We start from the raw sequence: 18,104 nt of genomic DNA, 5'->3' as shown, positions 1-18,104 counted from the left end.
CTCTCCTCTCTCTCTCTCTCCCCATGTATTAGATACTGTGTATATGTATGTTTTAGCACGCTAGTATGAATGTATGTATGTATATCTGGTAAAAAGAATATCTGAATATCTATTTTGATTTATATATGTGAGTGCAGTGTGAGTAGGCGTGTTTTTCTCGTATGCATGGTGCGTGTGTGGACGTTAACGATACAAAGTAAATGCATTGATAATGTGTTCTTGTTTATTCTTGAAAAAGACGGCCTCTTTGAGAACTCGAGGCATTTGTATAAAAATGTCTTTTTCTGTGGAATTTTTCCTTGAACGACACCTGGGACCTTCCCACCGTAACCACCCACACGTAATGACAAGTGCCTCGTGATATTTCAAAAGTGCCAAGCCAAGAGGATCGATGTGCCGCAGTTTACAGCTCTCCGTTTTGATTTATTCATGGACAGGGACTTGGAGAGTGTCAAATCCGTCGTCACCTGGCAGATGGACCGCTGGCCCGACGGCATGCTGGATCGTGACCAGGACAATTCGAATTTTACCTGCACTTCCACCGCCAACACTGCCGGTCCAGGAGTCACCTCCCACACTTATTTCCGCGTGGAGTGTGAGTATGACTCCCTGCAGTCACGTTGTCTATTTTTTTTTTTTTTTTTCTAGAGAATAGATTATGGACTATGTTGGAGGATGAGCTCATTTACGAGAATTCCTTTTAGAAAATATGGACAGCCACATGCTATATTTGAAATGAGTGTATAGCGATATGGCGAAAGAGTTGTTACCATATATATATTATAATATATATACACTTATATATATATATATATTATATATAATATATATATATGAATATTATATATATATATATATCATATTATATAGATATATATAGATATATATATATCATATATATATGATATAATATTATTGTTAAGATAATATATATATATATATATATATATTTAATAAATAAATATATTCTAAGATTATATATAATATATAATATCTATATATATAGATATATGTAAATATATATAATATTATATATATAATATATAATATAATATATAATATATTTTATATATATAAGAAAATATTATATGTAATATATAAAAAATATATAGATCTATATATAATTAGATATATATTAATATATGTAATGTAATATATTAATTATAGATAGATATAATATATATATTATATACTAATTAGAATCTATATATATATATATATATATATATGTTAAATATATCATAGATATATATACATAATAAATATATTATATTATATATTAATATATAAGATATATATATGTTATATATATATAGTATACATATATACATATATCTATAATATATATATATATATATATATATATATATATATATATATTATAATATATGTATACAATATACATATATATATATATATATTATAATATATATATATATATATGACATATTATTCGCCATGTTCAAGAGTTCTATTGTAAAACCACTCTTTTGTTTCGAGGCGATATGTTTAAATCATTTCTGTATACATTTAAGATAATTAGGAATCAGCATAGAACAAGATTATTTTCAAAATTGTTTTCAGCGTATAAGGATGTCCTACAGTAAAAAAGTAACCGCATGAGTTTTACTAGAGGATAAGACGAGAATAGAAAAAATGGAGATTTTGTATAAAGGTCAGGGAGCCTCATTCCTCATTTTATCCTGGTGGGAATTGAAAGCTTAGCAGTCAGTGAATGATAAACGTTCAAGTTAATCGGATTTAAATTGGTATATTTATACTTCTCATATGTCCTTAATCAGTGAGAATCTGTCATCTTATGTACATTTCATAACTTTTACGCTAAATAGATTCTTCGTTTACTGGATCATTATAGAGCGTTCTCTATACGGAAAGTAGCTTTATCAAAATGTGTAACGAAAAAGCTACGATGAAAGCGCATAAGGCTTAACCATAGTAACCTTAATATCAGCGTCATGATTTTGAAGCATTCATGTGGCTGAAAAAAACCGCCAAAAACAACAACCTACTATATGTGACATGAGTAAATCGGAGCGAAGTGGGATAAGAAACAATATCAGTAAAATCAAGAAAACTGGAAAGCGACTGGAAACGTTGACGTAAACTAAAATTTTTTGAAAAATAGGACGCAAGAAGTAAGGTAAAGGTCAGAAGTTTTTTTTTTTTTTTTTTTACTGCGGCTGCGTCACAGAAGAAGACAGTAATGCTAATGGCAAACTTCTTTTTGACTGACATTTCAATCTCAATTGTCCTTTAGCTCTGGTGACATTTTATGAACGCTCCCTCACGCCGACAGAGCAAAGCAGCCACAGTAATGAGATCATGAATTTTGCGCTAATTTGAAATACATTTCAATCAAGAAACTATTGTAACCAGATTTTGAGATTAACTTTCGATCAGAAAATTTGCAGGAATACTGCTTTGACGGATCTCTCGAGAAGGATATGAATATTTTCCTTTTTTCTTGTTATATGAGTTTTTGGTTATATATCTCCATTTTCTCTGATTTGTTTATGTTCTGTATGTTTGTTTTTTAGCTGGAAAATTGTACATCTTGTAACTGGTGTCTAAAACCTATATATTTTCGAGATATGGGAATGGAAATTTTAGGGGGAAAATGTCTTTTATGGAGTGAATTACTCTCTTATGTTATTAGATTCCATCACGAGAGAAAGTTTTTCGTGTTTATTATTGCCAGCACTTTTTGGTCAAAGATGGATATTTGAAAATCTATCTGAAGTGAAAACTTTGAGATGTCTACGCCTTTAAAAATTGACGTACAAGCAATTGATTTAATGGTGTAGTTTGGCGTTATAACTCATATGGTCATTGTTTAGGAAGGTGGTGACGGAAGGAAGTCTTTGGTCACTAGTTAATACTTAATCTTATCATGAAAAGGAAAAGAGAAATCGGAATTGAATTGACTCCTTTATGAGCATTAGAAAAGGATTCACAAATCTATTGGAGAGATCTATTGTTCGCTGTGGAAAGGGACCTGTAGACACTTTTAAATGAAGATTAGGTAGAATGAAGGGAGACGAGTTTACCCTTTATTATTTACTTTTACGAAGGAAGATAGTCACATGATTGAAAGCTTGTCTAAATCCTTTGTATTTTCTAATGTATTCTGTAACCAACTGCCTGAGACAGCGAATGCCCTTTTAACATGAAAAACAAGTATGAAAGCTGATGTGGACCTGATAAATCTTCCATGTTTTAATAACTACGAATTGAACGCAACCACACAGTATTGTTAAAGGTATAATTATATTTTAAGTCATTTCCAAATGGGGCTACCTTTAATGGAAAATTGCGAAAAGGTTGATCTGAGGATATATTTCCCCAAGCCAAAACAAGAACATACGTGAATAACTTATTGAAAGTGGCTTTTGATTTAGGCATGACAGGTGCCTCACTCTTCATAAAATGAGCGGTCAGCTAAAGCGCAGATACGGAGAACCATATTTATCCAAATATAAAGTAAAAAAAAAAAATCATGCATCATGTCAGCTATGTTAGTCTTATCTTTGTAAGGATTTTAATCAATTTTTTTTGTTATACGGTACGGTAGAATTAATAATTTGTCATTACTATTATCATTTTCACCATGTCGTCAGGGAACAGTCATTATGTAATCGTGACTTGGCAGCATCTGTTGTATACATAAATAACTGTTGCGGGTGCAAAACAAACCAGTTTACTGGTAAAGCTCTTGAGTTTACTTAGCTTTTATCAGTTATGTGAATTTACCAGAAGTGACGGGCATAAAAAACGAATGAAATTACTCCCACTTATAAAAATACGATAAAAAAAAAACTAAAGGAAATTGTGCTCAGAACCTAGTAACATTGACCAGACCTTGGGGAAGGGCTAGTGAGTGGACAACCGCACAAGCTGACGGCATCAGTTGCTTTAGCCTTTTCATCTTTTTATTTCGTTCCTTCAGATCCCCCGGAGGAAATCATCGTTTCCGATACCTGGGTGCAAGTGGTAGAAGGAGAAATTCCCCCGAAAGTCGAATGCAGGGCTTCGAGTTATCCTGAGGCGACTTACGTCTGGCAACACGGCGAAGATACTGTGTCTACGGGAGCCGTGCTTAATTTAGACTACCCGATTGAGAGAGCAAGAGCCGGTGACTATGAGTGCATAGCCCAGAACAGGCACGGACAGATGACCTCCACTGCAACCTTTGACGTGCTCTGTAAGTTCTATTTTATTTCTTTTTTTTTTTTTTCCTTTATTTCTCCTCTCCCACGCCTTGGTAGTTTTTTTAAACTCAGTGTGCATACACATCCTGTTTAGACATTTTTAATGTCTACAATCCTTTTCCCCTCTAATGTAAGCTCAGTGTTTTGGCCAAACGTGGAATAATTGTTGCCATGTTCACGAAAATAAAGGAAATATTGTGTTGGTATACATTCATGAAATTCTAGTTTATCGACCTACCTTTCCCACGTTTTTTCTTCTTTTTTTTTCTTTCCCTGTCTTGGCTCAGTGCAGCAAGTTTTTTCTTTCTCTTGGCACTTGATCTGCGTCCCAAGTGTTGTTGATTTACAGTACTCATGGTAAAGTGTTTTTAATAAGATAAACGCGTCACGGTTTGGAAATGTTGATGCTTTACGTTAAATAAAATTATGCAACAGGAAGTGATATGTTTGGGTGGACTCTGAAAGGTACATGTACGCATTTCGTGCATTTATAGACATATTTAATTAATTCAAGTACAAAAATGTTCTCATCACTTGTTAAAGGGTTTCGATGCCTTATAACTATGCTGCATTTTTTTTATTATTCACTAACAATGCAAATGGCTTGTAACACTTTAATGAAAAATTTAATTTTAGTCTTTTTAACTTGGGATATAACTTATATCTGTACTTTTGTCAAACCATACTTGTCTGTGTGTTCACACACACAAGCATGTGTTTTTGCTTATTCCTATTTGGTCTTATTTGTCATTCCCCTTAATACAATTTACCACCGGAAGATGTTAACTGTTGATGATCTCAGAATTCCAACATTTTCTCAGCTGCAACCATTAACTTTTCAAACATGCATCACGTTACAGTTAAACCGGAATGCAAGATTGACCGTCAAGATGGTGGAAGCGGCGACGACGCTCACATCCTGCTACTCTGCAGAGCTGCTGCCAATCCGGAGGAAGTCATCTTCAGGTAAAGTTGGTCTTCTGTGATTGTCCCACAGATTCTTTTTCGAGTCGTAATGCTGATGAATACCGTCGTCTTTCGTATCTGTTGATTATTTTCATAAGAGTGAGCATGTGTTAATTTATATGGTGTGGGTAGAAGAGCATAGACCGGTAAACAGATTGTATATCGCTATTGGAAGGATGCAGGTTACTATTTGTTTACGTATCACACGAATGTAACAGCTTATTTTGCTTATTTATTATCATGGCAGAATATACACATTCATTAGAGAGAATTTTTATGCCTTTTATCATATGTCGTAGTTTTCTTTAAAAATGATTCACGGATATTTTTATCATACATTTGCACGATGATTTGAATTTAAGGAGATAGAGCTGAAGATCATATAATAATTAGCTGCAGACATTGCAACCTTTTCTGTAAATCTCCGGGAGTTTTTCGGTCTTCACTAAATTTTTCTTTATTTTTCTTTCGTTCGTAGTAATCTTCAGTGCAGTGATACTTACAATACTAACATTAACAGGAAAAAAAATTTTTATTTACCAAGGGCGTAACAAAAACTAACGTTTGTGTACTTTGCTTGAAATCTTAGCGAAATGGGATGTTGACTGAAATCGAAATAGCTCTTATGACTTTAGTAATACATTTTACATGTGTTAAGATGTCAAAACGTTAAACAGTCATTTTTCAAATAATTCTAAACGGTATATTTGTTTTTCTTAGTCTTCACCCCTATGGAAAGGTCATAATTACATATACTCCACAGTGTTTTGGCGTTTTCTCTCTCTCTCTCTCTCTCTCTCTCTCTCTCTCTCTCTCTCTCTCTCTCTCTCTCTCGTGCAGTTGATTGTCCTCTCGGCTGGCAACCAAAGGAACCCGTTTCCGATACGTGAACCGTGCGAGGAACGGAATGGCATGGGCACGTTTCCTTGAAAATCCATTATACGTCTGTTGACCCAAGCAAAAATAACATGCCAGTAATCAGTGCTCCGTCAATATGTTTACCATTAAATCGTAATTAAAAACAGGAGGGTCTCGACGAGGTAATCATAATTCCGCTGGGGTGCAACCCTTTACCGAAAGTCTCTCTCTCTCTCTCTCTCTCTCTCTCTCTCTCTCTCTCTCTCTCTCTCTCTCTGTGTGTGTGTGTGTGTGTGTGTGTGTGTGTTGTGTGTGTGGTGGCCTCGCAAGTACCGCATGTAGCTCAAATTGGATGACCATTCGAAACTCAAACAGGACGACGAAGGACAGATATAAAAGATTTTTTTAAAACGTCAAAGTGGTTCTGTTGGCCTAAGCAGACAATTATGCACCTATACGACTGTTGTGGGCTGCAGCTAGGGTGGAGAGCGAGAAAAACTGGACACGAATGCTCATTGTTCCTTCTAAATGTATACCATAAAAACGGGAGACCCTCGACGAGATCATGGTTCCTCGTTGAACGAGTGGATTACGTGCTCGCCTACCGATTCTGTAGTCGGTAGTCCTGACAACGCAGAATCAGAGTAATTTGTTTCTGATGATAAGAAATTAATCTCTCGATACAAAGTGGTTCGGATCCCACATCAAGTTGTAGGTCCCGTTGCTAGGTAACCATTTGGTTCCTAGCTACGTAAAAATATCTAATCCTTCTGTTAATCAGCTCAGTAGTCTGGTTAAACTAAGATATACTTCGATGACATCACTCTTACCCGGCTGGGGTGAAACCATTCATAAGATATTGCTACCGCTCTCTCTCTCTCTCTCTCTCTCTCTCTCTCTCTCTCTCTCTCTCTCCCCTAAACCAAAACCGTGACTAACTCTACGGAAAGTGGGGCCATTATTTCAGTTACTTTCGTCCTGAGTCCTTCAAGGATTTTTTTTTTCTACCCTGGCACCAAAACCCACATTCCTCTCCGTTAAGCATAAAAGGATAAGGAACACCCTGCCCCCTATATACGTGGTGCTTTGTCTTTATTATTCTCTCTCTCTCTCTCTCTCTCTCTCTCTCTCTCTCTCTCTCTCTCTCTCTCTCTCTCTCTCTCTCTCTCTCTCTCTCTCTCTCTCTCTCCCCTACGCCATGTTTTGCTTCTCTCTTGAACTTTACCGCTTCTGCTACAACGGTCCTTCGCCAGGTGATATTTTTTTTTCAATTTCAAGCCAGAGTTATGACCGTCTTATATCTTGGTAGACCATGTGGAAAAGTTCTCTCCCTTTTATGATTCATTCTTTTAATGTTTTCCAGTGTTTTGCACTTGGGATAGAGAGATTCATTACAGTAAGGTTTCGGTAGTATACTTTTCCGCATTCACCCTACACAGAAATCGTTAAAGAATTCTGAATTTGTAGCATGCTTCGGTTACCTTGTTCTGTTTGATACATTTTAGCTAAAAAAATATGTTACTGAATAATTATAGTAAGTCGTGATAATTTGTCCATAAAGACAATTACATGTGCAATACTACCTATGCTTGAATTGTGAATATAATTGCTCATTAACTTTGGATTTTATACAGGTTCCATAAATACAGTGTATAAAATATATTATTATTATTATTATTATTATTATTATTATTATTATTATTATTATTATTAACGTTGTTGTTGATAATAATGATATTTTTTTTATTTTATTTAGTTGGAAATTATAATATATATATATATAATATATATATATATATATATATATATATATATATAAATATATATAAATATATCTATTTGTATATTATATATATATATATATATATTATATTATATATATATATATAGTATATATATATATATATATGTTATATATATATATATATATATATATTATATACATATATATTATATATATATATATATATAATAGTATATATATATATATATATGTTATATATATATATATCTCTTTATAATATATATTAAGATATATATATATATATTATTAATAATTTCTTATATATATATTATGCATATATATATGATATATATATATATAGAATTCTTATATATATAATAATATCATATATATAATATATATATATATATAATATATAAATATATATCTGATATATATATAGGTTATATATAATGATATATATATATATATATATATATAGTATATATATATATTATATAGTAATATATATAGTAGTATATATATATTTATATCTATATATATATATATTATAATAATATATATGGTATAAAATATTATATTATCTATATATAATATATATATCTATATATATATATATATACGGTATTATATAATATATATATCTATATATATATAAATATATTATTAACTTATATATAATATATAATATAAATATATATATATGTATAACACATATATATATATATATATATATATATATATATATATATATATATATTATATATATATATATATATATATATATATATAAACTCCGTGTTTTTCTTAGTTGTATATATATATTGTGTGTATGTATCCAAGACATCAACGCAGACCGTTTTACAATTAGTCATGGATACAGGGATATTGTTGCTGGATCTCTACTAATTCGTAATAATATCTGTAAATTGCCTTTTGAATCGTCTACCACTATCCTGTCTCATCCAACCTTCTAATTCTCCCTTTTTATTTGAACTAATTTTAATCGTTATTCTGGTTCATTCGCTACATGTTTCATTATCGTATAAATTGTTTTGATCATTATCCCTCCTTATCTAGCTTACTTTGATCATTCCTTTCCATTTGACCTAATTCACTCGCTATTCTTCATTTGACCTTCCTCCAGTCATTAAATCGTCCCATTGACCTACTTAAAAGTAATACTCCGTCTCATTTCACCTAGTTTTATTAATTATCAGTTCCCGTTAGGTGTCCTCTTAATTATTATCGCCTCTTTGATCCTCTTGTCCTCAGTATCCAGTCCCATTCGACTTACTTTTAATTATATCACATAATTTGATCCATTCTCTGTTGACTTGCTTTTAAGGATTTTACTTTTACAGCTGACCTGACCTACATCTAATCATTGTACCACCTCATATGACCTATATAAGGTGACCTTAGATTCATCATTTTCTCTTCCTCTTTCGACCTGGGAATTTACCAGCATCTTACACATCCCATCGCATTTGAGCCCCGCTCCACTGCCCATTCATGATTTGACCTACGTTTCACCATTACTCATTTATCATTTGACCTACTTTTCACTTCCCATGGAATGATTTTACCTACGTCACACCGCTGCTCATTTATCATTTGACCTACACTGCACCACTACCCATTCATCATTTGATGTATATTTCACCACTACCCATTAATCATTTTAGCTACGTCTCACCACTGCCCATTCCTCATTTGATCTCCGCTGCATTGCCCATTCATTATTTGACCTTCGTTTCACCACTACCCATTCATCATTTGACCTCTTCTCCACTGCCCATTCATCATTTAACCTTCGTTTCACCACTACCTATTTTACCCTCTTTCACCACTACCCATTCATCATTTGACCTTTTCAGCCCCACCCATTCATCATCTGACCTTCTCTCCATTACCCATTCATCATGTCACATACGTTCAATCCTACTTCCGTTTCGTTCGGCGTACTCATCGTCTGAATTCCTCCATAGGTGGCGCATGCTGAATGAGACCCTGACCCAAGACGTCACCTCCGAGGGCCTGGAATCGCGTCTCCGTCTCCCAGCCTCTGCGTCGTCCTTAGGGACATACTATTGCTACGTGAACAACACTATTGGAGAAGGCATTCCATGCGAGATTGATGTCACAGGTGAGATGTTCAAAATTTACGTACAGGTTTTTAAGAGCGTGTCGGAAATGGATCTTCTAATATAATTTCAGTATATGTGTGTGTATCTATATATATATATATATATATAAAATATATATATATATAATAAATATATCTATAATGATATATATATATATATAATTATTATATAATTCTCTATATATTATATATAAAATATATATACTATATATAAAAACTTATATATATATAGATATATTGTATATATATATAGCAAAGTTAAACACTTTATCCGTGTACTAGAATATCATGTTGTAGGCAGCCCGCTAAAATTTGGAAAAAATTGAAAGTTTTTATTTAAAACTTTCGGTTATTACATTCTCTCCCAATGATTAACTAAAAACTTCCAATTTAGTCCAAATTTAAGTGGGCTTCCTCAACATATATATATTATATATATATATATATATATATATATATATATATATATATATATATATATATATATATATATTATATATATATATATAGCTATGAATACTATGCAAGATAACTGTAAGGTATACATACTTATCTCACGAGCATACATCGTGTTTTTCGTTATATACAGCATAAATAAAATTTTAAGTCATTCATCTAAGACACGTAAACTATGATTATTATATAATATAATGATTGCGAATATTGCTAAGTAGTATGTATAAAGAAATTATGGACATCACTTTGAAAGGGCATTATCACTGACAGTTTTGAACTTGTTAATTGTAACAAATCATTAAAAAGGCAAGTACACTGAATAATTTACATTATTTAGTTATTTATTATTTCATGATGGAGTCATTCCCGTGATTGAAAAGCTCTCAAAACTAATTTAGGACCAGGGAATGTCCAAAAGTATTAAGAGTAATATATGACTTAGATTTAAGTTTCAGTATGCCCTCCCTTTTCTCTATTTCATCATCCTTTATTTATAAGTTCTGTTGAAGTGTATCTTTCCCGGCCTTTTACAAACTACAAAATACAAAATTCTTTTTTAAATACATTTATCATGCTTGAGTCACTGTGTAGTACTTCACTGTAGGGTGCTTTTGTTTTTTACGTGCGTCTCAAATTCTTGCATGAAATCATTGCAACACATTCCACTATTTTCTTCTTGTCTTAGGATATGCTGTCCTTTCTTTTACGTTTAGATTGTGTAATTACTGCGAGTGCTACAATAACGATCATGTTCTACATGTATTTGTTCTCGCTAAGCTTTCGTTTCATTTCTTCCGTGGATTGTTTAGAATGACACGCAGCTATCGTTATCAGTCCTGATTTAGCCTTTTAATCTTTGTCATTTGCCTCGTGACGTTGCAAGTAACATCTGGAGTCAATAGTCGAGCAGAGCAGCTGCTTCTTCATAGAGTATGAGTCAGTCTTTGTTCGCATTTCAAGAGAATTTGACTATTTTCTATTTTCTGTTTTTCATTACTGTGAATGTTCAGCTGACGTGACTAATTCATTAACGAATCACTAACCCCTTACCTGTTGCCCCGCCCCCCCAACCCGGGCGCTTCTTCTTCCTTCCCTAAAATGCTGAAGGTGTCGCAGGCATCATGGAGAAGATCGGCAACGACGACATCATCGTCATCTCGGCCATCATCGCCGCCGTCATCGTCCTGGTGCTTATCGTGTGCGTCGTCATCATCGTCTTGTGCCGCAGACAGAGACAAGCTGGAAAATGTAAGTACCCTGGAAAGTGCGCGCGCACGCGCCACGCTTGCCAAGTGTGGTCCGCGTCACCGCGTATACCTTTATTCTAGTATCAACAGTTGTCCCTCTCTGTTGTGGTCATATTTTTACCTCTAGAAAACTTTTTTTTGTTTTGGCTTTTTAGATTTGCTTTATATTTTACATAACAGATAAATGGGAAGTAACTTATGCATTCATCCCTCCAACAACAGCTGTACATTTTGTAATATAGTTTTTACTCCATTACTCGAAGCCTAATTTTTTTTTTTATTTGCCTCCTGAGATAATCTGCTTGTTTTTTAATTGCATGATGTTCTGATCAGATAAAGATACCATTTAGTCATTTTTTTCTAGATTTGCTTTGCCCTGACACTGAAAAAAAAGTTACCTACCATTTTATTTTAGTATTCGGTGATAACCTGTTCGATGTGACATAACCAGGTTTCATATTAGAGTTGCACATTAGATTAGTTCATTATGGACACGTGCACATACATATATATATATATATATACACGCACACAAACGTACACATATATGAGTGTATGTGCGTGTGCCTTGTACATTATACGCGTGTGTATAAATATAGTGTGTGTATGTGTACAATTAACGTTAAGCAGTTAAGGTCTTGTTTTGTGGTGTTTAGATTAATAGTAAATGTGAGATCTTATACCGAATATGCTATAGTAATTGGTTTAAGCACAGTTGTTCATAGACTTTGCATGGTGGCCATGTCGTGTGTAGTTTTGGATTTTTACGTTTAGATAGCTAACTGGCATCACAAGCGTGAAGGCTACTTTTTTTTACAGTAACACAAACAAAAATCTTGCTGTATATAAAGCACAAAATCACATATAACTGAATCAATATTGTATATTTAAATGTATACATGTTTTTATTCATTTATGCAAACATACGCTATATAGGTACACGACTTAACATTAAATCGCATTTGGCTTACATTAAACTGCGTTTTCAGCAGTCTTACCTTAAGTGGAATATTGATCCTAAACACTGAAGCAGAGAAACAGGCTAACAAATACCTCTGCATTAGAGCAGAGGTTGCATCCAGAAATATCGCACATTGATCATGAAAGTGATTCATATACAGCAGATGTTTTGCCTAGATAAGTGTTATACCATCAAACTAACATCTTATAGCACACCTAGAGTCTACACAACGGATATATACAACGCAAGATGCTTGGAACATTTCCATAGACATGTTCATAGTGTAGACCGGTACAGGAACAACAGGAAAATAGACGCCTCAATTGAATGGTTACTCCATAACACGTGTAGCTCATTGTTTTGAAAGTGGCCTCAGCTGTGCTAATGACACCTAGCAATAAGGTCCCGAAAGATAATTAGGTCGTATTTCTTTTCTTTTCTTTCCCCCTGCTAACACTAGACAACGGCACAGCGCATTTGCAGGACAGAGAGAAGTAAGTTCTGAATTTTTGTGTCTCCTTGTTCAGTAGTTGTTTGTCGGTTCATTGAAGATAGAAGATTATTGATTTTTGCTATCATATTTTCCCAAAGACAAATCTGCCCAATTGATATTTATATATATTATTCGTAGATTATTTTGTAGATCTATTAGTTTTTTGTAATTTGTAGATTTCATTTTTTTGAGGTGTAGCCTAAAATGATTTTGGTTCATTTAATTTATTTTTGGTAGATGTGACATGCATCATTTCAGTTGTAAAATGTAACGAATGAGAGGATACAAGTATCATAATAAAGTTCAGAAGTAAAATACAGAAAAAATCCTAAAGATTTTGATTTGCATGGATAGATGTAAGTTAGAAAAAAGATGCATTAATATTCATGACTATGATATTCATATGTATTCCATAATGATAAAAAAAAATCAATCCCCCATTGCATGGGTAATATCGCTTCAGGAGGTACTCATTCTCATCAAGCAATATAATGATCGTAGAAAAAAATATTACTTTTAACATTCTAAATAATAATGCTTTTCTATGCAATAAAAAGAACCCCATGCATATATTAATGTATATACCAAAACCTCTGTGGAAAAGCCACCTTGTTATATAATATGAAATGTGATAAATGTAAGCATATATATGCATATATGTTGTATGTGTGTATATATGAAACAATGTCTATAAATATTTAAAGATTCTAACAAAATCATGTGACCCTTTGTAGGAGCAACCTATATTAACTTTGATTAGCTGAATTCCTCCGTAAGTCAGAGTTGCTCAGCTTGAAATAATCACTTAAGTCGCCTTTGCTATGAACATTTGCTTTACTCAACTTTGCTTCTTTGATTTTTCGTTTCTTATTTTTATTTGCTTGGCTTAAGTTATGCTCCCTCGCTCCCCACCGTCCCTCGTTTTCTTCCGTTAAGTAATTCATTCATTCATTAAGTAATTCACTTAAGACCATTCATAGAGAACCAATGAATTGTCAATCCATTGAGGCTCGAGGAAAATTTTTTCTTTCTTTTCTTTGTTATTCGAGATAACGGCACAAGACTGGAGTTAAAGCGGAGTCTTAACTTTGATGTTGGAAGTCTTTGAAGACTAAATAATTCATTATTTTTTCTTCGTGTTTAAGCAGATAATGAAGGTTATGATGCTTTGTATTTGATAACTGGATGATTAAAGAAGTCAAGGGATACAGTACTTGCAACACTCTCCCACAGTAGTCCACAATGTTTTCCTTTTTCTTTCCAAAGTATCTCTCTCTCTCTCTCTCTCTCTCTCTCTCTCTCTCTCTCTCTCTCTCTAATAAATGTGAGATTGTGACTGCGTTGGAAATTTTCATCCATTTCTAAGTGGTGGATTTTGTCTCGTTCTTTAACTCTCACTTTTTAAAGACCGGATTCTTAGCCTTTTGAGAAAAAAAAATTCTGAACACTTTGAATACGAATATTATAAAAACAGATTTCCCAAACACAAATAGTGACATCTAATTACCATAGCAAATACTTTTTGTATAGCATATTCTTATATTCGAAGGATTCGTCCAGATGTATAAGGAGAATAATTCCAACAGTATTTTGGAAAAGAGGAAAATTCTCCCCGAAGCCCCAAACTCCAAGAATTCCGTTTTCGTTCATATTCTGTATTCGAATTCAAGGAATTTCATGCACCGTAGAAATTTATTAATCATTCACAGCTGCAAGATAAAGCCTTTGTCTCTATTTTGTCCGCTTTTATTTTACCATTTTGTCCTTGCGTTCATTTGTGTGGCCCATGGCACATCTCCCCCGCCCTTCGTCGTAGGACCTAGTACGTCCCAAACTGCCGGAGTAGTTTTTCTTTCTGCACTCCCTGCTTTGGTAATAGTTTATTGGCCCTTCTTTTTTTTCTATGTCAATCTGTATCATTCTGTCCCTTAGGGAATCATGTCGATTGGTTCAGAAAATTCAGATCGGCCGTTACGTTTATTTTCGTCTGTGAGCGCCATATTTTCACTTCTCTCTTCGCTCGTTAAAGTTAATTTCTAATCACTTATTCATTTCAATGTTTCACAGCCTGCAGTATTACGTGATTAATATATATCAACATATTTATAATCATGTTTTTACAAGTGATAAGTTGAAGCTGGATATGATATCCAGATGGTCAAAATTGGTTCAGAAAGCCCTAGCTCCCAATTTGTACATGCAGCCTATATTTCAAATACCTGTGTATATTCATATAAACACTCAAGCCTGAATCGTACTACTTACTTGTACTTAGAGTCAGACATACTGTTGAAGTATGTTGAGGTATAAGCTTTAATAGTGAAGGAATATGGGGTTTTCCACATAATTCTTTCTAGCCAGTATGACGTAAATAGAACGTCGCAGCTTGTCGGACCTTGTCTTTTAAGGTTAACTAATTGCAAAACATCTGGAATCTATGGGGCAAACAGAATAACCTCAGAAACACATTCTCTCTCTCTCTCTCTCTCTCTCTCTCTCTCTCTCTCTCTCTCTCTTCAAATAAATTTAGATAAAGAATTAAGAAGAAACAGACGAAAATAATGCTAGTGTGACACTTGATTCTGATCCTCCTCCCATTGTAATTGTTGAGATCTGCAGGCTTTCATCTAAGAATTGCTTTCATTTTTGCACATAGACCAACACTTTTGCCCCCCCTGAAAAAATCGCTGAGACAAGAGTATCACCGCAGAGCCTCACGATGTTGGTTCCGAGGATAAGTGCAAGGTTTATAAGGACCTGATGAAAGCGTAACAACAAACGCTGGTTCCTCATATTATTTATTGTCGACCGCAGTTGTTGCTTTAATTTCAAATCCAAAACAATTTTCCCCTTCAGTAGTGAAACCGCAAAAGAGCTTTCTTTTGAAACTTTCATTTTAGCTTTTCTTAGCATTTTGATTTGTGACCATTCCAGGTTTTTTTTTTTCAGTTTAGTCAGTTGGCTTCCCTACTTCAGCTTATTGTGAATATCTGTTATTACTTATGATCATATAGATAATTGCCTGAGCTCTCATATTCCTTATACCCATTGTGAGTGAATAGAAATTCTTGTCATTTTTATTTCTGAGCCAGATTCGATATTTTGGACAAATTGTCCTCACTGAAACTAGAGAGTAGCATTTCGTTATCTCCAGAACTCTGTAGAGATTGATATGTCTGAAACCCCGTTCTGATTTCTCTCTTCCTTAACCCTCAACAACCTTCATTCCTCGATTTTCAATACTTCTGTCCCTGTTTCCTCCCATTTGTTCTTCCCATTTCCTTCTGCTGGACATTTCGTGTTCCTTTTTACTGGACGTTTATCCTTTTCTCGTTTTGCTTAAATTTCAATTTTGCTCTTTCCTTTCTCAATTCATACAAATAAACGAATTCTATCTTTATATTTTATGACATCCGATATCATCATCAATTGGAAAAATTCCTCCCGTTTTATTCCTTTTTGCTTTATTTTCTTTTATTTGTCTTTAATATTCTCCTCGCAATCCTTCCTGTCGTTTCACTACTCAATTCTTTATCCAAATATTTTCACCCTTATTTCCTCTCGTTTCTTTCTTCTCCCCTCTTCTTGTTTAATCACCTTTGTTTGCCTCTCTTGTTTTTTCGCCCTTTTCATTTCATTCTTGAATTTCGTTTCTCTCTGTTGTTGCTTCGTAACTCCCTGTGCCTGTATCATCCTTTGTTTTTTTTTTTTTTATTCTCTCTCTCTCTCTCTCTCTCTCTCTCTCTCTCTCTCTCTCTCTGCTATGCTTATTGTTGCAAACACCAACCCGCCCCCCTCCCCCCAACCTCGTTCCCCGTACTTGCTTCCTCCAGCCGATTCCACCATCGCCACCAGCTTTGGGAAGACGTGACCCACGCCTGGTTAATACCCCCCTTAACAGACGCCCACAGACCAACCCCCGCCAGTAGTTGTGCTACTCACCCACGCCCTCACAACCGCCCTACTATAATAAGCACGCCTTCACGCCCTTACTTCTACCACCATAATCACCACTACTATCACCACCGCAGTTGCGTCGCGCCCAACGGCCGGGTTCTAAACGACTTACCAACGCTGAGTACCTTCTAGTCATTTTGTCAAAAGATGGTGAAACGGTCACTGTAGGTCATTGTAGGTCACTGTAGGCCAGCCTTAGGCAACAGAACAAAGAGCTATTCTCGAATAGCTTATTTTGATAAAGATGTTCATCTGTCATTTGTTTCATTCGTAGAGAAGTTCCGCCCTGTCTGTAGATAGTTGCTAAGAATAAATTGTTGAAAACAGTAGCTACATGCTGTCTGTATAATTGTTAAATTTACACGTGCGTGTATATGTATTTATATTCACAAACACATTGTGATCATCGAATTGCCACATTGCTTTTCTATCGCCCTCTTACAAGTTTCAAGAGGTCTAGTGATATTAGATCATTAATGTACAGAATTGCGTGCGCGTATATACGTTGTGTCAGTCTAAGCGTACACGACAACAAAAAAGTGCGTGTGCGTGCCCACAGTGCATCTTGCGTGCGTGTGCACGGGTGTTTTTATACGTCTGTAAGTGCGTGTGCATGTCTGTTCTTTTTTTGTCTGTAGTTGTGCGTATTATTAGTCAAGTCCCGTGATGTCTTGAGTATCTCCGACAACTTAGACCGGAGAATAGAGTCACTGAGTCAGAATATTAGGCTTACTTGTCCAACGAAAATCAAAGAAAAAGTATTTTCAACTTTCTCTCACCTCGGTGACATTTCCTTGAAACGCCTTATATTTGAAACGTACAACTTTTAGATAATTATTTATGAAGATTTTTGAAAAATTCATGCGCCAAGATTCCATCTTCAGTACATAAACAGGCATTATGTTCAGTGTGTAAGTCATACACTTCAACCCTCTGCACCTTAAGCAATAATTCAACTTGTTTATATTTTTCCCTTTTCTAAATTTTTCCAGCCCTATTCAGTGGAGTATTGTTTCACACTTTTCACCTTTTCCAATTGTTTCC

At 34.2% G+C, this 18,104-nt stretch overlaps 1 protein-coding gene across 1 annotated transcript in view; it reads left to right on the top strand.

The window, feature by feature from the left end:
- LOC135222360 (hemicentin-1-like) overlaps nucleotides 1-18,104 on the top strand; it is a 453,571-nt gene that overhangs the window by 410,250 nt on the left and 25,217 nt on the right. Inside the window, exons 15-20 of the mRNA XM_064260447.1 lie at nucleotides 438-595; nucleotides 3,968-4,222; nucleotides 5,090-5,195; nucleotides 9,789-9,946; nucleotides 11,510-11,650; nucleotides 13,071-13,104. Coding sequence (XP_064116517.1) covers nucleotides 438-595; nucleotides 3,968-4,222; nucleotides 5,090-5,195; nucleotides 9,789-9,946; nucleotides 11,510-11,650; nucleotides 13,071-13,104 — 852 coding nt within the window. The remainder of the gene's footprint in view (nucleotides 1-437; nucleotides 596-3,967; nucleotides 4,223-5,089; nucleotides 5,196-9,788; nucleotides 9,947-11,509; nucleotides 11,651-13,070; nucleotides 13,105-18,104) is intronic.

Source organism: Macrobrachium nipponense, chromosome 3 (assembly GCF_015104395.2).
Source record: "Macrobrachium nipponense isolate FS-2020 chromosome 3, ASM1510439v2, whole genome shotgun sequence".
Classification (NCBI taxonomy): Eukaryota; Metazoa; Arthropoda; class Malacostraca; order Decapoda; family Palaemonidae; genus Macrobrachium; species Macrobrachium nipponense.
Note: the sequence above shows the minus strand (reverse complement) of the source record. Positions and strands in the feature narration are given on the sequence as shown.